The sequence below is a fragment of the Camelus dromedarius genome, chromosome 3 (genome assembly GCF_036321535.1).
Source record: "Camelus dromedarius isolate mCamDro1 chromosome 3, mCamDro1.pat, whole genome shotgun sequence".
NCBI lineage: Eukaryota > Metazoa > Chordata > Mammalia > Artiodactyla > Camelidae > Camelus > Camelus dromedarius.
The window spans coordinates 43,673,494-43,695,444 of NC_087438.1; the positions used below are offsets into that span (position 1 = coordinate 43,673,494).

Consider the following 21,951-nt stretch of genomic DNA (forward strand, 5'->3'; position numbering starts at 1 on the left):
AAGAAAGATTTCTCCTATCAGAAAAGGGAGATATAAGCCCACCAAGCAGAAAGAATAGTACATGCTTGGCAAAGAAGGGTCACAGGGCTTGGCGTGACTGAAGAATAGACAAGAAGTTAGAGAGGTTCTACAACCCACGGTTTTTACGGTGGGGAGGACATGTGAAGAAGCAGACACTGATATGGCTGAGTGCAGCAATTTGAGGTTAGAGACCACGTCCTAAGCACAGCGTTAATGCCCGCAGTAACATACAGTAATAATATAAAATATTTATTAAATTAATAAAATAGACTGGTGTGTACCTCTGGTAACTACCTACTTAAGCTCACAAATCCTCTTTCTTAAACTACGTCCTAACATGTTTAAACTACCTACCTGTTGCAAAGTTTTTTCACAATGGAGACAGGCTGTTGAAACCTGGGATAGCAAAATAGTCATATCTTCTTGCTGTTGCCTGAGCCAAATCAGTTTTTCTCGAACATGAGCGTCAACAACACTGAGAGCCATTTCTTCCTGACGACACAGAGTTTCATGTAGATCAGAAAAATAGGCTCGGACACATGATCGGGCATTCTCCGCAGTACCTGGTACCTAAGGAAATAAAAATAAGTTTTAAACTGTAACGTTAACAAATATTTCATATGTGAAATAATGAAAATTGAAATACCATCTATACCCTTAAGAATTCCAAAATTTGTATCTCCACACTAGATCTTTCCTCTTAACCATAGCCTTTGGATGTCCAACTGTTTAAACAACATCTCAAGCAACATGGAATACCTACTCTCCAGTCTCTCCTAACCCCAAACCTAGCTTCCTCCATCTTGATAAATAGCAACTCCATCTTTCAGGTTGTTCAAACTAAAAAAATTGGAGTTACTCTTAATACTTCTTTTTTGTATCCCACAACTAGTGCTTCAGCAAATTCTGCTGACTTCAAAATACATCCAGAATCTGATCATGCCTCTCCACCTCTATCAGTGTGATCCAACCCTCTATCATCTCTCACTTGATTATTGTAACAGTCTTCTATAGTCTTCACTAGATCTACTCCTGCTCTCTAATGTATTCTCCACCCAGAAGCCAAACTTACCCTTTTTCAATGTTAAGTCAGAAAGACAATTATTATTTTGCTCAAACTCCCCAGCGGTTTCCCATTCCACTAAGAGTAAATGCCAAAATCCTTTATATAGGATGTTCAAGGACAGACTCCCTGAGACAGAGACATCTGAGCAAAGACAGAAAGGACTTAAGAGAGGGAACCTCAAGAAATCATGAAGAAGAGCATTCTTGGCAGAAAGAAGAGCAAGTGCCTATAAGGCCCTATCTAATCTCAACTCCTGCTATGGTCCCCACCAATCATTCTACTTTAGCTACACTCAGCCTCCTCACAATTTCTTAAGCACACCAGGCACACTCCAATTTCAAAGCCTTTGTGCTGCCTTCTTTCTGTCTGAAATGCTCTTTCCTCAAATATTAGGCATGGTTCCCTTTCTTATCTCCTTTAGGTCTTTGCTCAATGGCCCTTCTCAGGGAGACTGTCCTCAAACATGACATAAAAGGGCACAACCCCCTTTCCCTTCTTTTTCTCCAAAGCACCTAACATATTTCTGCCATAAGTACTTTACTTATGTGTTGTCTCTCTCCCCCACTTTAAAATGTAAACTCTGCAAAGGCAGGTATTTTTGACTTGTACAGTGGTGCCTCATTAGCTAGAACAGTGTCTAGCATTTAGTATGTTTTGCTGAAGGAATAAATAAAATATTTCCACTCCAGCACAACAATGTCCAATATACTTTTCTGTGATGAAGGACATGCTCTACATCTGTGCTGACCAATATAATAGCCACTAGCTATACCACCTAAAAGGTACTTGGAAAGTAACTAGTGAGACTGAAGAATTAAACTTTGCATTTACTGAATTTTTAAATAATTTAAACTTAAATAGCCATATGAGCCTAATGGCTACTATATTTGACAGAAAGCAGTTCTAGCATTATTCCCCAATGATTAAGCTTTAACTTTTCGTTTACCAAAGAAAAACACTACATTTTGTCTGTCCCAGGGTTTTATATTCTCATCTGAAAAGATCCCTTTCTCCTCTATAGCACAATTTTAAAGAGCAACTACCACTACCACTTTAGTTCCTTCCTTCTCTTCACTGCCAAACTTCTTAAAAGTTAGACACACTCACTTCCCAACACCACCTACCCTTTAATTCCCTGGAGGGTATCTCCCCTTATTTCACAGAAATAATAAATTCAACATCCAAATTAAACTTACTACCTTGGTCCATTTTCCCCTCCCCAAACTCTTCTTTCTTTTCCATTAGTGCCTGATATCACCATCTACCACGCTGAGCAAGGTAAAAACCTAGGCATCATGCCTCACCCTCTAAGTTACCTATCCAATCAATATTGTCAATCAGTCACTAAGACCTACCTAGTCTGCTTCCTTAATATCTCAGATCCACCTCCTTCTCTCCATTCTCACCACTCTAGAATTATAGGCCATACAAGTCTCTCAACCAGGTAATTTCAGCAACCTCCCAATAGGTTTCCTTGCTTCCAATTCTGTTGCTCTGCCAATTCCTTTTCTACATTAAAGAGCAAACTTTCTTAATGCAAGTCTGATTATGTTATTCCTATGCCAATTCTTCAATGGCTCATTACTGCCCCTAAGATAACGTCCAAACTCTTTAACATGGCAAACAAGATCCTACATGATTTGGCCCTCAACACTCTAACATCTTTGCTTGCCATGCCCCACCCTATTCAAAGCTTCAATCATAGTGAACTTAGTTAAATGTCTACAGTATGGCCAATTCTCCCTGCCAGGCATTTTAACATATGCTTCCCTCTCTGGGACAACTCACTCCCCACCCTACTCTTCTCCCTGACTAAATTCCTTCAAGTCTCAGTTTAGATGTCATACCTTCTAGAAAGCCTTCCCTGCCTCACCTAAACTATTGCCATTCGAAATGTCCACGCCAGGGCATCTTGTACTTCTCCGACAAAGTACACAGTTACCACCCTTGAAACTGTCTCTCTTCCATGATGGATTATAAATTCCATGAAGACAGAGACTTTTTTTAGAAACTTATTTCCAATGATTAGTGCAGTACTGGCACAATGTAATTGCTCAACAAATACTAGCAGGTGAAAAGATGAGAGGGGAAAAGAGTAGGGAAGAAAAACATCCATACGTGTTCTGTGTGGGCCATTCCAATTCCATTTTCCACTATTTGTTCTCCTCCTTCAATGTGCTGAACGATTCCAACTAATTTTCTAGAATAATCTGAGATTTCCTCAGTGAAGGTCCGTATGCAATGAGCCATATCTAAAATTGATGCTCGGATCTGATTAGCTTCTGGTTCCAATACTGAATGCTATAAGATGCAACATAATTATAGAAAACAATGCATAGTAGTGACTAATGACATAAAATGCTATTTAAGTCACTCCTATTACTTAAAAAAAAGGCATCAGCTGCAAGCAGCTTTTATAACACATTTACAAAAAGCAGAGCTTAAGAAATACTAATTCACCTTCACCTCAAAACTATTTATCCTTCAAAGAAATATTTTAAAATTTGGAAGTCCATTTATCACTAAACAAGAATCCAAAAGACTCTCTCTAAAATTTTATCACGAGCATTAGTCCATCAGTAGACACAAATATTATCAAAACAATCCAGTGCATTATGAAAACATGCACACAAAGAAAAGAACTTCTGTTTCCTACTGGAAAGCCATTTTTGAGTAAAGAAAGAATCAGGCTCGTTCCCAAGAGCGAGGCCTCTCTGAAATTTGTTATGACATTCAGAAAATAAATCTCTCGCTTCTTTTCGCACTACCAAGCTCGGCTCATTCATCATTTAGCTCTCCTTCAACCTCTACTTCCAGCATAAAGAACCAAGTCAGTGAAAATGAATGGTGGGCTGGTAAACTAGGCAGAGCTACCCACTTTAACTATATACATACCTTGTGACCTTGGTGTTTTCCATATTCTTTGCAGACACAGCACATAAGGGGGCTAGTTTGACAGCCATCTTCCAAGCAAACAAACTCGATGGCATGCACCTGATGCTGAGAGCACATGGTTTTTTCATGAGGTTTATCAGCTAGAGGCACTCTCCTATGCTTCGCTAATGTCTTTGTAGAATGAGTAACTTGGGAACACTCTGAGCACAAGTGAGTTGCACATACAGTGCAATATACAGATGCAACGTGAGCTTCATCTTCATCACAACGAATGATGCTCTGATAAACAAAAAAGTCTTATATTAAAACTAAACCCCAATCATTATAACATGCCAAATTTTGAAATATAAAAGTCCATACTTCTTTTTTAACTGATCAGCCTTTATATATAAAAATATACCAGTAATTAAATACAAAATTCATTCGCTATTCATTTCTATAGATAAAAGAGAAACTATTTCCAAAATCATCAGTATATGTTATGAATTTGAGGCCAAAAATAAAACTATCGTTATTGATTCAGTCAGTGAAAACATATCTTCCACTAAATCCCCTCACTTTTCACACAAGAAACTGACAATAAAGGTTAGAAGTCTTTTTTTATGGCGGAAAAAACTGATATTAAATAGATCCCCACTGCTTTAAATATTACTTGTCATGATGATATGTAGAAGAAGAGAAGCACGAACATTATGTAGATAACCTGAAGCTTTTAAAAGCATAGATGCCCAGACTCCAACCTGAGAAATACTTCTTTCTCAATAGGTTGTAGATGAAGTCTGAGCTATGTATTTTTTCTAAAGCTCCACATTGCACTATTCTGGCTGAAAACCTTTGATTTAGGGGGAAAAAAATAAAATAAAATGCATGTTATATATAAGCTTTTAAATATTATTTCTAATTTTTACAAATTACTAAAAAGCGTTTTGAGATGGAAAATTCTAGTTGTCAGATAATCAAGAATGCTTTGAAAACTTTCACTGATTACAAGAAGGTCATAGCTGGAAAGGGAAAGATTTGGTACAAATTCTTCCAGAAATAAAATTTAGCAAATACATCAGTGGTGTCATTCAATATTACATTAAATAAAAAATAAAGCCAAAGTTAAACAGTTTTATTTGCAATTATGAAAAATGTATATATGTAAAATAGAAATGTCACATCTTGTTTTCCAGACCTGACAAATAACTTACAAGGTCAACATTAGATAATATTCTAATGTCTTTCAAAATAAAAGATAAATCACATAAAGGAACTGCAAAAATTTTAGAAAACAGTGCTTCAGTTTGAAATTCATTTCATTAACTTCCTTTTTATTAAGAAATCATGATCTAATCAAAGAGCAGTAAAAAAACCAATCTGACATTTTCTCCCTTGGTACTAAAGATGTGGTTTTAAAGTTTAAAATATTTTCACAGATTTGACTTGTTTCTTGATAAAGTTGTTAAGACATTAGAAAAACGTATACTTAATACAAATGAGTGAAATAAACAACTAAATGAGACTTAAGAATTGGCCTTTGGTTTTAACTATTTAATTTGTTCTTATAAACCTTGTCAATAAAAATAATAAACCAAAAAAAGCTGATCACTAAAATTATTAACAGTTATTTACTACAATTATTCTTATGCCCAGAACAGTCTATGAGCTATACAGACAATTTCTTTAAGTGTTAAAAATGTAGTTTAACTTGTGTTAATGGTTTTTCTAATATTTACTGGATATTTACATGTCTGGATAAAAAGAATACACCTACACACAATTTAACCTTTTCATGAAGATATTTAATAGTAATCCATCAGGAGCTACTGCTACCTTTAAGGCATCCTGCCTCTACACTAAAGGCCTCTTTCATGGAGATCCTCTTTCTTCCTCTGTGCTTTACTGTTGAATGATTCACTTTTGCAACCTCTGCTTTACTGGAGCTTACACAGCCTTCTTATTCTTCCACAATCTTCTTACTCTTTCACTTTATCCTTAGGTAGAACTCATGATGATGAGGAGATAAATTTAAAACATAGTTTGGGTACAGTATTTTCAGAGAATTAAAGTTTCAGTTTTGTGTTCTATTGGTGATATCGTTGCCTTCAGAACTGTAATGCAGTGAAAAGTTGTGTTTCTGGAATCCTACCTGCTAGGTAAGTGAGGTAATATTGTACTTATAATGGCAAGTATTTTAAATTAAAAGACAAAGTTCATGCTCATAACAAATATTTCACCAGGTTCAGTTAATACCTCTCCAGATATCCCAACAGCTTCTTCTGCAGCTCCATACTGACCAATATGTCCATTCTGCAATCGTTCCAAAAGCTCCAATAAAGCAAAATTTTTTTTCAATCCCCAAACACCTGAATCTCCTGGAATATAAAAATAAAAACTAAATCTAACAAAATGGAATATTATTCATTCTACCTCATAACTCAATACTAATTTCTGTGTCACATAGTTTAATAATTATTAATGTCTAAATTTTACAAATTCAAAATTTCTCCATTTTCTGTTTATGTTAGAACAATTGTCTTAATAATCTCTCTAAAATACATAACTCCTTAGCATTCTAAGTAGAAACACACTTGAAAGTTCTATTATATTTTTCTACCATTTAACTTTATAAATCCTATTCTCCTATGTGGCCCAGTCAACAGATGCCTCTGTCTGAGGATCCCACAGCCTCCTGGCCCCGCAGAAGGCCCCAGAGGAGGCCCTGCCAACGGGAGGCCCTCCTCAGGTCTTCAGAGACTACTCCTCCCCATCTGAGACAGAAAGGCAACCTCCACGGAAATCAGGGCTCTCCCTCCTGCTTTCAGACAGGCCTCAGGGATTGATGGCTCACTTAAGGTGATGGAACGGTTTCTGAATCCTCCCACATCAACCTTCCCAGCCCTCACGGGGAGGAACGCTGCCTTAAGCCCTCTTAAAAAACACAGCCATCTCCTAATTTACCTAGCTTGGAAATCTGGTCTTGACTGATACCCTCAAAGACTACCAAAACCTTAAGAAACCTATTCATCCCCTACAACAAAACATTTTACAATCATGTTTCTTAGCATTTTAAAGCTTTACAGTCTAAAAATCTGGGCACTTTTGCTTTCTTTTTTTGGTGGCTAAATTATTTTGAATGTGTTCCACTTGACATACAGTATGAATACATGGAAACAAGCTTAAAACAAATAGTACTACTGACCTTAAAAAAAAATTACAACCTCAAACTATTAATTTTGGAGAAAATTCCATTATCGAGAAGAATAAACATGGAATTTATGTTTGTAAAATAACTGTTCAAATGTTAATAAATGTTGTTATTTCCAAATCTGATCTCCCACAGCAATAACTCATTTTGAAATAAAGTGAAGTTTTAAAAGTATGCAAGAAACTGAAAAAAATCCATCAGACCTTTAAATTCATTTTAACAGAAAACAAGGAGTAGTTTTCACAAGCTGCACACTTTTGTCTCTGATATCAGTCAACAACACGCTAAGACTCAAATTAGTTATTTGTGTTTCCATTATTGGTCTATTCATTTCTAAGGTAAACATTGTTTTCCTGGAATAATGGCTTTAGGCAAATGAATAAGGTTAGAATGTTTTTCTCAGGTATCTTAAAACTATTCATCTATAAGCACTGAATATAAACATCTCAGAAGGCGAAATAAAATTAGTACCTAAAAGTGAGCTAGTTTATAGTTTTAAGACTACTGGCCTTAACAGGACCTGAAACCTCCTTGGAATTTAAAATTTTTAAAAATCAATGGAAAGAAATTGTTTTCTATGACATTTGTATTACATGAACAATTGTAAATTTTCCTACCGAGGTCTGTTACTTGTCGATCAAAAGGGCAACGGATTGCTCTTCCATGAAGAGGCAGGCGAGTGAGGCAGTCATGACAGACTGTGTGGCCACAAAGTAGAAGGCGAGGAACTTTGTCTCCTTGTAAAGAAAAGACATCTTCACAAACTCCACACTCCAGCACCTAATAATTGGAAAGGAAACATGTGATCTTTAAATGACTTTAAAAGCATAACTTAATGAATCAATCTTGTTAAGTTACTTTATTTCTCCATGAAAAAACTGTCTAGGTGTAAAACTTTAAATCACCTTTTTTATCACCTTCTCTGACAGACTCTACATAGTGAAATCTTGAAATGATAAGTGTCAGGGACCAAGACAACGTTGTATATTAACATCTTTAGCTTTTGAAAACTATGAATTGATTCATTATACTTAAATCCGTAACAAAATATAACTCTACCAAAGTTGGATTCTTAAACTATTTCTCTGCAATTACATAACTCTCAAAGAATCATCATTACTTTGGATAAAAGTAATCTGAAATATTTGCTAGGATGACAATTTACCTTGTAAATGATAAAGAACTTGTTAAGAAAATACTGTAATTTTTAACTATCTTCTAGTAGCCACTTCCATTATATAATATAAAGGTAAGAATGCAATTGGACTTAAATTTCAATTCCTTGTTCTCAATTAATAGATATGCCACTGGGTTAGAAAATATTTTGTCTATCTAGTTACAATTACAAGTACATGATTTGCTCAAGGTCATGCAGTCAGTCAAAAAAAAAAAGGTGACAGGAATTGGCATATTCTGATCCCCAGGCTCATGAGTCTGTTTTATAAGTAGTCAACAAAGTGTAAATACCAAAGGTACTCTTATGTCTTAATATACCTTAAGTGTTTCACAAATTGACTTTTTAAAAAATACCCACCCTGAACTGTTCAATTGTACCACAAATTCCTGTGCCTGCCACCCATGATCTACTACAAATTTTAATCTTAACTTTGCAATTAATTTGGAGTCAGTGTTTAAAATGCAACCATCTTTCACTATAAACAGATAATTCAAATAATTCATAACTGGCCTGCATCCCAGTATGGTTCAAAAGAAGCTTAAATGTAACACAGTTCACAGAAAATGAAAAGAGCTCTTTAATTATATGAAAAGATGTTCAACCTCGCCCAAAACATTTTGAAATGCAATTAAAGCTACACCAATATACTTTTTTCAGATTAGATCAAAAGGTTGGTAACACTTTGTGCTGGTAGACATGTGGGAGAGCAAATACATTGCCGTTGCTGTGAATTGTTTATTGACTAATATAGCCACTGTGGAGGGCAATTTGGCAATATCCATCAAATGTTTGAGTAGCTTTGTAATTCTACTTCCAGGAATTTGTCCTATAAATATATCACGCGTGTGTGAGATCTATATGCTATTCCTTACAGCACTTTCTGCATTAGCAAAAGACTGGAAACAAAGCAAATATACATGGAAAATAAATTAGGACACATTCATATACTGCAAAATTATGCAGTCTAGTGAAGAAGAGGATGGTTTATGTACACACACAAAGTGATTTCATATTAATAAAGCAAAGTGGAAAGTGACATACAGAATATTTAACTTTTTCATAAAGGAGGGGAGCAAAAGAGAGCATATATTTTTATATATATTGTTTTACAAGCATACTATCTTTCTGGCAAGATACACAGGAAACATTACATTGGAATTGCACTTCTCAATAAGGAAGGGAAACGGGGAACAGCTCTGCATAAATTTTATATATATACATAATACACACTTCAATTTATCTTACTTTTTTAAAAAGTTTCACTTAAATATCCTCACTTAAATATCAAATTCAGTTAAATACAGAAAAGGTATTCACAAAAGAATTAGATATTATAAAATAAATGCAACATTTTAAATAAATGTTCTCACTATAGTGACACCATAATACATTAAACTTAACATATGACAAAAAATTCCAAAGAACCAAATTAAAATTTTACTTTGTTCATTCATACCTTATATCTCTGATCCCGTCATTACACAAGATAAAATAACTTCCTGATGTTGCTACCCTAGGTTTTTTCCAAAAGCACTAGTAAAATTCCACTGATTAGTAAACCAAACATGGGTCCAAAAATAGTTATGAGACTATTTTGCATCAATGCAGTAAATAACAGAGGAAAAAATTCTTTCTTCAGTATTTATGAATAGAAATTGTGGCTAACAGCATAAGAAATTAAGTCCTAGGTAGGGAAAAAAGCTTTTAATTTTATAAACTTCACAATATGCCAAAAATGAAAATTAACAAAATCATCCTCTAATATATCAAACTCTGTGCTATAATAAACTGGAGTTACATTAGGCTTTGGTTTATTTTTGAGATTTTTAAGACAAATAGGATAATAAAACTAGTTACAGGGGCAGGGTATATAGCCCAGCAGTAGAGTGCCTGCCTAGCATGCATGAGGTCCTGGGTTCAATTCCCAGTACTTGTATTAAAATAAATAAATAAATAAACCTAAAAAGTTTAAAAAAAGAAAAAAGAAAAGTAGTTACAGAGTAATAACCATTCCAATTACAACTTCTTCAAGTAAATTCACAAAATAATCTTCAGGTAGTCTCTACTTAGAAAAAGCACAATTCAATAAATAAAATCTCAACTTTACAACAAGCCTAGTAAGAGGGCTCCCCTGCATCTCAGATATGTCGTGTACCTTCAGAATAACTTCATTAATACCTCATGGTCATATGAATCAACCACCACCAATAATGACTGATAATACAGTTGTGAGCAGAAATATATTGTTTATTGTCATATAAAACCAAAATTATGTGAAAAATCATAGGTGCCTATTATTTAAGATCTTAAAAGAATTTATGATATTTGGTCCAGGGGTTCTGAAACCTGGTTGCAAACTAAAATCACTCTGGCAATGCAAAAAATATACTGGTGTCAACTTAATCAGAACTGGGGGATTAAGTAGATTTTTTTTTAAGTCCTCAGTGATTCTAATATATAATAAAGAATTAAGACTTTTTAAAAAAGAACAAGAATTACTAATATCTCAAATTATAGATGATCCTGAAAGGTTATTCTACAAACCACTGAGATCAGTTAACCCTTCCAGATCTTTGCCGTGTATGTGTGAATCAAAGGGAAAATGAATTCCTCTTATTTCAACTGATTTTTCAGTAAATACATTTTAGAGCATTTACATATGGTAGAATTTCAGACTTCAAGCATAGGGCAATTCACATCCCCCAGCATTTATGGTGCTGTTGGAGACTTCTCAAAAGTGTTGACAGATTGTCCTACCAAGAGCAGGTCAAGCAATAATACAGGTCTGATTATAGAAGTAGTGCAACAGCGAAAAGCATACTGTAGAGCCAGCCAACTCTGACTCTGCTACACACTGCGTTAACTGAAACCTGAGTTTCCTCACCTGTAAAACGGGAATTAACCTTTCTCATAAGTAGACATGAACGAGTTAAAATATCTAACTACATCTGACAATACTAATGGCTCAATTTAACAAAAAATAAGCTAATAAACGCCTGTTGAGCTTAACTAAAAGCAAAGGACCTGGGCAAAGACAAGCCCAGGTCATTCTTGCAGGTGGATACACAAATGTCCCCACTGGCGACTCCAAGCAGAGGACTGGCACGAGCAGAAGACCAGGTTACCTCAGGCGTGGGGTTATAAGGGTCGAGGTGGGGAGGGCAAGCCTTGTAATGCCGAAGGAGGCCCAGAGGCCGCGCATCCCGCCCAAAAAAGCCAGGGCCGCGGCGCTGCCGCCAGATCTCCGAGAATGAAACGAAGGGAGGCCGATGGTGGAGAACAGAGCACGCAAAGTCCCTCACCTTCACCACGGCCGTCCCCCGGCTGCCCTGACGGCCACTGTCTAGTCCCGCTCCAGGCTTGTTTACAACCAGGGCAGCCATCCTAGGAGGAGCGGTGCCGCAGAAGCAGCCTTCACGGCCTTCACCTGAGGGGCGGGGGCAGAGCCACCCAGAAGTCTCTGCGCTCGCCGCTTGCGCACAGGCGCAGTGCGACGTGGGGTGCTGTTCGGCCAGCCTCTTCGTTCCTCCTCCCGCCGATCATTAGGTGTTTGGCTTCACAGTCATGGGTGGGGGGCCTTTGTTACTTTTCTTGTTATTATTGAGGAGTCTTAAGTTGATGGAAGGAATAAAGTTAAGGAGGAAAAGAAGGGGTAAAACAGAAGTAAAGTTGGCGAAGGTAACTCCCGCTCCAGTAACCATATAGTCTTCCCAACAGTAAAACGGACCGGGGACGGGGGACTACATCTCCCTGCATGCCGTGCGGCTTTTAGACCACAAATCCCAGCAGGCCCCATCTCCATCTTTTACTCCGCAGTGTAGATACTTGGGAGGCCGTGTGTAGTTCCCGAGGAGTGGTTTCTTGAAGTCGCGGTGTGTTGACTGTGGCTGGAAATTAGAGAAGTATTTTACGAATAGTCTCTAAGAGGCAGGAGATGGCTTTGGTAAAAGGAAGCCGTTGAGTCCGTAAAGGACGTGGTAAGAGGAGAATTTAAGGCACCACCGGCAGCAGAGAGAAACTGATGCCCTGTCTTCCCGAACGTGCGCTTTTCTGTTTTCATGCTTGCTGGTTGAACCTCTTCAGCCTCCGTAGCCAGTGAGTCAAAAGTGCCGGTCAAAATGGAAGTGAATCCCCCCAAGCAGGAGCACCTGCTGGCCCTGAAAGGTAAACTTTTGCGAGCCCAACTCCCCTTAATTTCCCTCCTTCTCTCACTAGTTCTCGAAGCCTTTGGCACATAGACCTGGCTTCTGGGATATAGGCCTCGTCCTTTTTAAACACTGTCGGTACTCTCCTACTGCTCTGTTCCTTGGCTCTGAGCGGAAGAAAGGGATTTCTCTTCGCTTTTTAGGTTTGAGAGCCTCCCTGTAGAATGGAGTAGATAACTGGTGAATTACTTACTCTGTTACGTGTTGCTGCAGTCACCAGACAGATTTTAGCCGCAGAAGCTCGCGTCCCCTCCCAAGCCGGGGAGAGCCCTGTAAACCAGTATGATTAACAGCGGGTATCTAAAGTGGTTTTTTTTTCTGTCTCGTCTCTTCCTGCGGCAATGACAGTTACCAGTCTTCCGCTTCATCTGTGAAATTACTCTAGTATCGTGGCAAGAATTTATAGATACATAGTAGTACAACATATAATTTAGATTTGTTAAAACACACTGCCGTTTACTTCAAAGTATTGTGTGTATATGGGAAAATTCAGGTCAATTTTCTTTTTCTGTCCACAGCAAACAGTTTTGATGGTTTAATTGGATCATTATTGTGGGAAAACCAGCAGGGCATACTTTTTTGGAACTCCTGTTGTTTTCTTAATACTTTTATTTGAAATGCTTTCAGTTTATTTCATTTGTTTTCTACTACCACAAATGCACTTATTTCTTGGAGGCCACTGTGTGGTTACCATTATCTTCTTGCACTGAGCTGAGAAAATGCTCGTTAGACATGTGAATTCAGTTGAATTGCACTTACCTTCCCTGTGGTGTCCATTTTGAGGGACTCTTACCCCTCAGTTGTGGTGTAAGCATCAAACATTCCAGAAGCTCACCAGTTCCATTTGTAACGTAAAATCATATTCTGATAGTTGGGGTTATCAGAACTGTCTCTGACTGACTGTAGAACTAAGAAACTGAAATGTTAACCGATATAGCAGTAGGACCTGTAAATTTATCCTGAGCAAATATCCTGGTCTGAAATGGGTTTTCTCTGAAGAAAGAAGAAACTGTCATGTTCTTTATCGGTCATCTCACATCAAGTATGTGGAATAGATAATTCAGAAGTTAAACTTTTTCAAGATCACAAAACTAGTAAGTGATTGAGGTAATATTTTAACACAAAGTCTTCATTTTTCCACAACTCCAAGTTGCCTCCTAATGAAGGAAACAGCATTTTCAGACATCATTCCCTTAAAATTTGATGGGAATTTGGAACAGTTACGTTAGCTTCTAGGTGTCATTTTATACAAATTGGAAGATATTAAACACAGTTAAATTCCAGAGAGTGGAAGCTAACTGCCATTGTCCTTCAAGGCTGATAAAATAGTCTTTCCCAGGTATCTTCTGTTTTCCAAAATAGAAGATTCCTTGGGAAGAGTATTTCAGCAACCTAAAAGGACAAGTGCTTTAAAATCATTGATAGTTTCAGCTTTCTTAAAGCTCTTTGATACCATTCTTCCCTGTTGTCATAGTTATCCAGGAATTTTCACAGATTATAATTTTACCAATGTTGGATGTCAAATACATGGTCATTTAAGTTTGCTTTTTTATATATGTAAAATACTAAGGTGCTCTCACAACTTGAGTGTCCCTCGAATACAACACTAAGTTCAGACAACAATGAAAGAATTCTCAATGCCATATCTTAAAATATGAAAATGTAAGGAAGAGGGGAGAAAAAGATAAAAGCATTATTTTCTTGAAAGAATGTACTATCTATATTTAGATTCATATTAAAAATTATGGATGTTAAGGATCACAGTCATTTATGAATTTGAGTTGTCAAATCTGTTACTCAGTGAACATTAACAGTAAGTGAAAAGAATCATTTTGAGATTGGTTACTTTTTTTGACTCTTCAGAATCTGGTCGAATGAGTATTGTGACATCATGGCAAGGAATCCCCACTCACAGTCGTCCTGGCAAAGGAAAAACCCCCATCAAGTAGTTCTCTAATGATTTATGGGAGAAGGAATTCAACTTGTTTTTGTCTCCAGTAGTTAGGAGCCTGCATTACAGCTTATGCAGCTTTGGGCCTGATTAGGAAGCCTAACTTGCAGATGCTGGAAGGCTCCATTCTTGAGCCTGTGTACTGTGTGCTAGAACTTATTATCAATGACTTAACTGGGGGCAACTTGAGGACTTCTTTGTTCTAAGAGCAAAAAGAAATAAAAAAAAAAGACTTCAGGGTTTTTGTTCATCCTCCCAATTGGAATTTAAGAGCCATGCTACTAAGGTCTTGATAGTGCTTAAGTGCCCCAATTATACAGACGAGACTGTCACGAAACCAGTTCCTAGCCTGTTAAAATGCAAAGTTAAGCCATTTTCATGTTTTCAGTGTTCTAAAAATGAAATAAAATCATTAAGTATTCTGTCTGTATATTTGTTTGGTAGAATTCATATAATTGTAACATATAATATGCATTTTATTCAAGAGATTAAAAAGTACAGTGATTTTTGTTGTCTTCAATTCAGATGTCTCACATTTTTAAGGATTATTACATTTTTGTTATCTTCTTATGAACCTAGCATTTTAAATATTACTAATTTACTCTTTGTTTCTGCTATAGTCTTAAGATCATTACTGTATAATATATTAATATCAATACTCCCAGATCCATTATATCTGCTCAGTTAAACATGTTGACTACTAGCAGTTTTAGGCTGAAAGGATCTTATAGGGCATCTAATCCAGATCCCTTATTTTGGTAAGAGAAAGGATTTCCAGTGTGTGGATTACATTCACATTTACCAGTAGCCCTTTGGTAAAATATATTGAGATTGGTTTTGATTTTCCTTTTTTCCTCTGCCTATCTATATATAGGCTATCCCTACCATATCTTATTCTTTGCAATACTTCCACTTTAGGTCCTGTTTCCCTCTGATTTGGAAAGAGAGTCTTGTAATTATAAATTACATTCTAGCTCTGAGGAACTCAGCTAAGAAATTTTCTCTTCATTAAGAGTAACTGGATTACTGCAGAATGACTACAGAAGTAATAATACATTATCGACCAAGTGAGAGGGATCCCACACAACTGCCAAAAATTGCAGAGAAAGCAATTCAAGACTTTCCCACTCGGCCACTATCAAGATTTATTCCTTGGTTTCCTCATGACGAGTCCAAACTTCTCAAACCTAGAAGATCACCACCTGTGATTTCTGAAGAGGCAGCTGAAGATATGAGACAATACTTAACCATTTCAGAACATGATGTTAAATCACAGAGTTATGATTGCACAGTAGATCTATTGGAGTTTCAACCTAATTTGACAAAAAAGAGGCACTTAATCCAATCACACACACTGAGTGAACAGACTAATCCTGGAAACCTGGATGAACGAACAGAAAAAGGAAGACAACACAAAAGGAGGTCTTGGAGTGTTTCACTTCCCAGCAGTAATTGTACTGAAAATATTTTTCCTTTGTCTAAAAAATTGCAAGATAGTTTAAAGGCACTAAATTTGCACTCATTTTATAGAGCAAGATGGATAATAGAACACACTGTTTGTAACAACCAAAGTCTGGAAGACATTTGGGCAAAACTCAATCGAATTATCAGGCATAATGAACTTCCATCTTGTAATGCTACAATTCAGAGACATTTAGGCGAGATATGGGTGTTCTGTGATGTTATGTACTGTGAATATGTGGGAAATCTTCTTAAAGGAAGATTAGCACTTACTGGGGAAATAAGTTTATTTGTGAATAAATATGGTGTTATTTTTAGTATGTAATGAATTCCACTGATTGTCAAAAAGAATAGTATTCTGAATGATCTGATTATGAACTGAAACAATGAGATAAATTTTAGTAAGTTTTTTTTTTATTTGACCCCTTTCTAATATAAGCTATTTATTCCTAACATTGTGAAAAATAATTGTATGGTAATATGTGTGCAGTTTATATCCCAGAAATAAATATCAGGTGAATTCATAGGCTTGTCAGTTAAGTCATGAACTTTCTGGGTTCTACTTTGAGCAGCCTTCTTTTAAGTGAATTGTGATAAATTATTATTTATACTGAATTTAGAGGTAAAATGTTCTATTCCTTTTGTTCATCTTTCCAGTGGTCGAATTATAGTGAAATATAGTGAATAGTTTGAATTTTGATAAATCCCCAAAATCTAATTTTACAGTATTTGTTCTTTACTCACCTAAAATGTAGTGATTTTTTATCCCAAATAAAACTAAAACCAATTCTGTTGGGAATGGTCTTCAAGTGGCATGAATGATATTCAAGTGGCATGAATGTAGTTCAGATTGAGAGACCAGCCCAGATTCTGTTGATACTTCCACAGATATGTAATAGACAATAGTTGATATGTTGTTATGAAACACAAGTACAAAATATATAATTTGCCTAGGACTGTAATGTATCTCTAAGGCAATAAGGCAGCCTCTTTTGAAGTGAAGTATGAAATATGGGTAAGAGATCAAGTTGTTATTTATTTAATCTAATATAGGTAATTCAGTCTTAATGACCATTAATGCTGAGTACTAGTTCTCTGGTTCTTGGAGTCACTGTGGTTTCCCCATAGCAAAATGTTATAAATTGGGTTTATACATGACTTCATAAAAATACCCAGAGTGATTATATGATAAAAGTTTTATTTTTAAAAAACTATATTTATTTAACAAATTTAAATGCCTACCATGAGCTTGGTGCTAGAATAAAGTAAGGAAGGAGACAAACATGGACTTTGCCCTCACAGAGTTTACATGGAGTCAGCCACATCCCTGAAAAAAACCGGTTAAGACTGTACTCATTAGGAAGGCAGAAACACATTTGCCTTGTGGTACAGTGCCTGGCGTTGTAGGGACTTGATAATACGTAGTAAATATGTCCTTTGGAGGGATTCTCATAGCTTGGCCTGGCTGAGCTTGTTTAAAACACAAGGAGTTTACCAATTTTAACTAAAGAGGTAATCTTTTCTAATCAGGTTTCACACTATCCAAACATTGTTTTATTTTTAACTACTTTGAGTACCTTTTTATTGTCTCAGTTGAGACTGCTGTGTAGAAAATAATCATCATGTCCTTGACTTCTTCCAGAAGTCTTTAAAAAATCACCAGGTGTAGAGGGAGTTTCCAAGATAACTTTTTCAGTCATTACTTCCTCTTTTCATTCATTTAAGTCATCTCGATTTTCAAGATTGCTGAAGAAAAATCAGAATGCAGAATAATTGCCAGAGAGCTTTGCAAACAAGAGTTGGGTAATATTACTGTGCAATCATAAAGGGTGGATTTGATTTTTATTGTTAGGTCTTACTTAGCATTTAGGTTGCTAATCAAGGATTAAAAGTTGGTAATCCTAAATCAAGGTCATTTACATAGACCACAATGAGGTTTTTCTGATACATTTTTATTATTTTGAAATGATTTTATATGGAGCTGAAAATATTCTTGTGAATATTTTCTTATGACAGTCTCATGAGTAGCTTTTTAAGAATCTCACGTTAAAAAGAGCTTCTTTGTCTTCATATGTGGCAGATTAAAAATTTTCTAATTTACTCTATATAAATTACTTTCTACCCCATTGAAAAACAATGAAAAGGTGATTAAGAACTGGGAATATGGGGTGAGGGGGTATAGCCCAGTGGTATAGTGCATGCCCAACATGCACAAGGTCCTGGGTTCAATCCCAGGTACCTCCACTAAAAAAAACAAACAAACAAACACAAACAAAAAAACCCTGATTACCTCCCCCCTAAAAAAAAAAAGAGAAGTAAACAATAAATAAATATTTTTTTTTTAAACTGACAATATGAAGATTGAGTTTTACTGCAAATAGTGCTATGATCTAAAAGGAAGGAGAGATTCATTTCTCATCTATCTAGACAGGACTTAGGGAGTAATCAAAACCTAAGAATTTAGAATCTTTGAGGCCTTTTTAGAGTATTTAGAACCGTAGGACTGATGATTCTAGCACTAGCTAACAGTTGGGCTCAGCAGTATTTCTGGGTTCCACTGTTAAGTCTTAAGCAAGAAAACAAATCAGGGGAGCAAAGAAGTATACAGGAAGGTGAATCTGAAACCATTTGGTAAAATGCCAAAGCACTTACTCCGGGAAAGTAGCAACAGTACCATAATTTTATTTTTCCCTGACAAGCTATCTACCTTAAATACTAACTCAAATTCTAAGAAAAAAGGTGTGGAGGGCATCACACGAATTTAACTTTGCCAACTTATCAAATATCTTAAAGAACATTTTTTGAAAAATTTTAAGATGAGCTCCTGCATAATGATTCACTTTGATTTAATCTGCTGAAAATGCCCTAAATTATTTCAAAGTTCACAAACTTGAATGCCTTCAGGGACTAGACAAATAAGACTGTGGTAACGACTCTGAAACTACGAAACTCTGGAGAAAATCTCCATAATATTTTTTTAATGTGCTGGGCAAGCAAAATGTACATGCAAGATGAACTTGGCCTAATTCATTAGTTTGTAACCTCAGGCCTATCTTTACATTTATTGAAGACCTTAAAAAGCTTTTTGGAATATTTTAGATGAAACCTGAATTTCATAAGTAAATCAAATGTCTTTGTTTTGTGAGCTCCACTCAGAGTGTTTCTACACGTGGCACTAATTGTGCAATGTGTGTAGTGAATACTTGTCACTCAACTAAAAACACATCTTCTGTTTTTAATTTTTGACCAAAAAGTTGCTTTAACATTCAAAATTGGGTACATATTCACTGTTTAATAACCAGAGCTTTCTTACAGTTCCTCTGCCAGTTTTTTTAAACCTTGTTTTTTATTGGTATTTGCTCTTTTCCAACAGTTTAATTTTTGAGGTCCATTAATTCATATTAAGACAGGAAATACTGAATTTTAAACCTCTATTTGATATGGGCCTATTTTGTATTATCATTCAAGCAATGAGTTAGTTTTATGTCACTAATTTGGCTTTCCCAGTTTGTGTTTAAATATCTGCAGTATGACAAATGGTGCTTTATAGTAATTTTCTTTGAATCTACAAGATGATAGTACTTTACATAAACTGCTATCCCCTCTGCTAATTTTCACCCTCTTTGAAAATATGAACAGGTGTTTTAAGTACCAGTTTGGGATCTTTTTTCTTGTAATGGAGGGTTGTTGTTTATTCACTCTCTGCTGTCTCATTCCCTAGAAAACCATGGAATCACCAAAAACTAAGCTTTATAGGACTTTTGTACATAATGGAAATTTGAGCATATAATAAGCAAATAAGCTGGCTACACAGTTTGAGTGAATTCAAGAATAGTTTTTTAAGAGTGTTTCATAATTCCCTTGAGAGTGTATTTCCTCTTTATTTAATATTTGGTTTCATCTGAAATGAAAAAAAAAAATGGAGACTACAGAACACCAATTGGTATTAAAAGTGAGCTTAGAGTCAGATATTTAAACTGAGAAGAACTATCTCCTGTATATCATTTTCAGAACATCTTTTTATCCCCTTCATATTGTACTTAATTTTAATCTGTTTTCCTAGTTGAACATAAGAATAAAGTAGAAAGTCAGAAACGCCTCCTTAACCACTTCCCTGCCACACCATTGATGGTTAATGTTCGTTTGAGATAGAGTCCCACTTTGAGTTCCCTTGGGATGTTTCTGATAAGGCATGATTCCAGGTTTATGACCCTGGGCTTATAGTTAATAGGGAAAATTATTTTTAAACAGAGGGAAATCACTTGAATTCAAATCTAGTTTTATCATCTATCTGCTGTATAATCTTTCATATGCAAATTACCCTCCCTAGGCAGTGTCCTTATCTGTTAAAGGGGGATAATGATAATACCAACCTTGAAGTTATGGGAATTAATTGTGTTAATACTTGTAAAGTATTTAGCATAATGTATGGCACTAGTAAATGCTCAGTAGATTCCAGCTACCCAAGTGACTTCAGAAATTTTAACATTAGCACTTTTGACTATTTCAAAAGCCATCTATTTAATATAAAATTATTTAATGGTCTTAGTTCAAAAACTTTAATTTCAAAATAATGCCACTTGAGGATTTTGGTGAGGTGCTAATTCTTTCAACAAAGATCCATGGAATATACTATGTGCCAGAACCTGTGTCAAGCACCGAGGCCACAAAACTGAGCATGATCCTAATCCTCAAGAAGGTTGGATAGGACTGCTATAAACAAGTAAGTAAGTAAACACAGTTCATGAGAAATACAAGGTGCTATGAGAGAAACAGGGTGACTTTTTTTCTGAAAAAGATGACATTTAAGCTAAGCTCAAGATGAAAAAGGCACTAAATTTCATATGAATGATAGAGCTAGTTAATTAGTAGTTAGGTGTTACAATTTTACACATGGTAATGAATACCACATATTGTGCTTTAGTTATTTAGGTCAATAATCTAAAGATTTTAGTTTTGATTAAAATGAGCATTTTTGGTAGAGCATAAAGAGAGTCTTCTGAGATTCATTTTCTGAAATATTTTACAAGTTTGTGTGATTTTAAATTTTATATTTTTGTCTTTATATTGTATGTTGTCTAGTATTATTTTGATGTGATCAAAATGTTAATCTAAAATTAATTGAAAAAGATTTTTTTAATTTTTGCTAGACTATGTTTAATAAATTTTCACTTTGTCTAGTTTTCTATAGCTTAATTTTTGTCTATTTTAATTTGATGTATATACAATTTAATTGATATTGAAATGAATTTGTAAACTAATTTTATTTTTCCCAGATAGCTAACCACTTGTCCTAGCACCTTGTAATGTTGATTTTTCTTGCCGCAACCTAATATTTTTTTTAAAATTACCTAGTATATCTGTATGGTCTTGCATTAGTAAGCCAATTAGTTGGTTATGGGCCGAAATGTTGTAATATATGTTTAGTCCATTTCTTTCTCATTTTTTTCCCATTAATTTCCTTAGCTTACTTTTATTTGTTTTTCTAGATAAATGTTAGATACATTCTGTTACAGTCCAAGAACAAATATTAATTTTGGTTGGACTTCTATAAACCTATACATTTAACTGATACTTTCATAAATTTTACATAGAATTAGTATTACATAAAGGGCCACTTACTGAACTTCCAGTGGCCCATGATTATAACCAAGAGATAAAACTTACAAGGAATTTTTTTGGAATAAAACTATTGTTCATATTCAAAATGGTACATCTAAACTTTTTTTCCCTCTTAGGCTAATATTGGATAATACTTTCCTGATATTGTTTATAGTGAAGTCACTTAGGACTTTTTTTAAAGATGTTTAAAGAATTGACATTTCTTTTTGAGGCATAGGGGAGTTGAGATACTACATATTTGTTCTATCTTTTTTTGTTAATAATATACTGTTGATTAATTATAGTATAGCTATCCAGCTTGGTGAATTTTAAATAGTCTTTACTAAGAAAGATTTCATTCATAGTAAGAAAGGATTGATTAAC

The 21,951-nt window shown here is 35.3% G+C and overlaps 3 protein-coding genes across 8 annotated transcripts in view; 2 read left to right on the forward strand and 1 right to left on the reverse strand.

The window, feature by feature from the left end:
- TRIM23 (tripartite motif containing 23) overlaps nucleotides 1-11,812 on the reverse strand; it is a 27,915-nt gene extending 16,103 nt beyond the window's left edge. Inside the window, exons 1-6 of one of the 2 annotated variants that reach the window (XM_010974925.3) lie at nucleotides 11,652-11,812; nucleotides 7,790-7,952; nucleotides 6,218-6,339; nucleotides 3,983-4,261; nucleotides 3,206-3,388; nucleotides 376-591 (exon numbers count right to left, since the gene is read on the reverse strand). In XM_010974925.3, the coding sequence (XP_010973227.1) occupies nucleotides 376-591; nucleotides 3,206-3,388; nucleotides 3,983-4,261; nucleotides 6,218-6,339; nucleotides 7,790-7,952; nucleotides 11,652-11,732 (1,044 nt within the window). In that variant the 5' untranslated portion in view covers nucleotides 11,733-11,812. The remainder of the gene's footprint in view (nucleotides 1-375; nucleotides 592-3,205; nucleotides 3,389-3,982; nucleotides 4,262-6,217; nucleotides 6,340-7,789; nucleotides 7,953-11,651) is intronic. The other variant, XM_010974924.3, reaches the window with a different exon arrangement.
- A 564-nt stretch (nucleotides 11,813-12,376) lies between these two features.
- Nucleotides 12,377-20,996, forward strand: SHLD3 (shieldin complex subunit 3). Of its 2 annotated transcripts, none has more exons than XM_031446071.2 (2): nucleotides 12,377-12,513; nucleotides 15,424-16,942. In XM_031446071.2, exon 2 carries the CDS (start codon nucleotides 15,539-15,541, stop codon nucleotides 16,289-16,291), a length of 753 nt encoding a protein of 250 aa, XP_031301931.1. In that variant the 5' UTR covers nucleotides 12,377-12,513; nucleotides 15,424-15,538; the 3' UTR covers nucleotides 16,292-16,942. The 2 variants fall into 2 exon arrangements, with proteins under 2 accessions (XP_031301931.1, XP_064337088.1); XM_064481018.1 differs by lacking the exon at nucleotides 12,377-12,513 and adding an exon at nucleotides 12,520-13,648 and having other exon boundaries at nucleotides 15,424-20,996.
- The window catches only part of TRAPPC13 (trafficking protein particle complex subunit 13), a 31,749-nt gene continuing 22,179 nt past the window's right edge, over nucleotides 12,382-21,951 (forward strand). For all 4 annotated transcript variants that reach the window (XM_010974927.3, XM_010974929.3, XM_010974930.3 and 1 more), the window contains exon 1: nucleotides 12,382-12,513. In XM_010974927.3, the coding sequence (XP_010973229.1) occupies nucleotides 12,468-12,513 (46 nt within the window). In that variant the 5' untranslated portion in view covers nucleotides 12,382-12,467. The remainder of the gene's footprint in view (nucleotides 12,514-21,951) is intronic.

Coding starts and splice junctions, on each gene's coding strand:
- SHLD3 (XM_031446071.2), top strand. CDS start 15,539: ATGACTACAGAAGTAATAATACATTATCGACCAAGTGAGAGGGATCCC.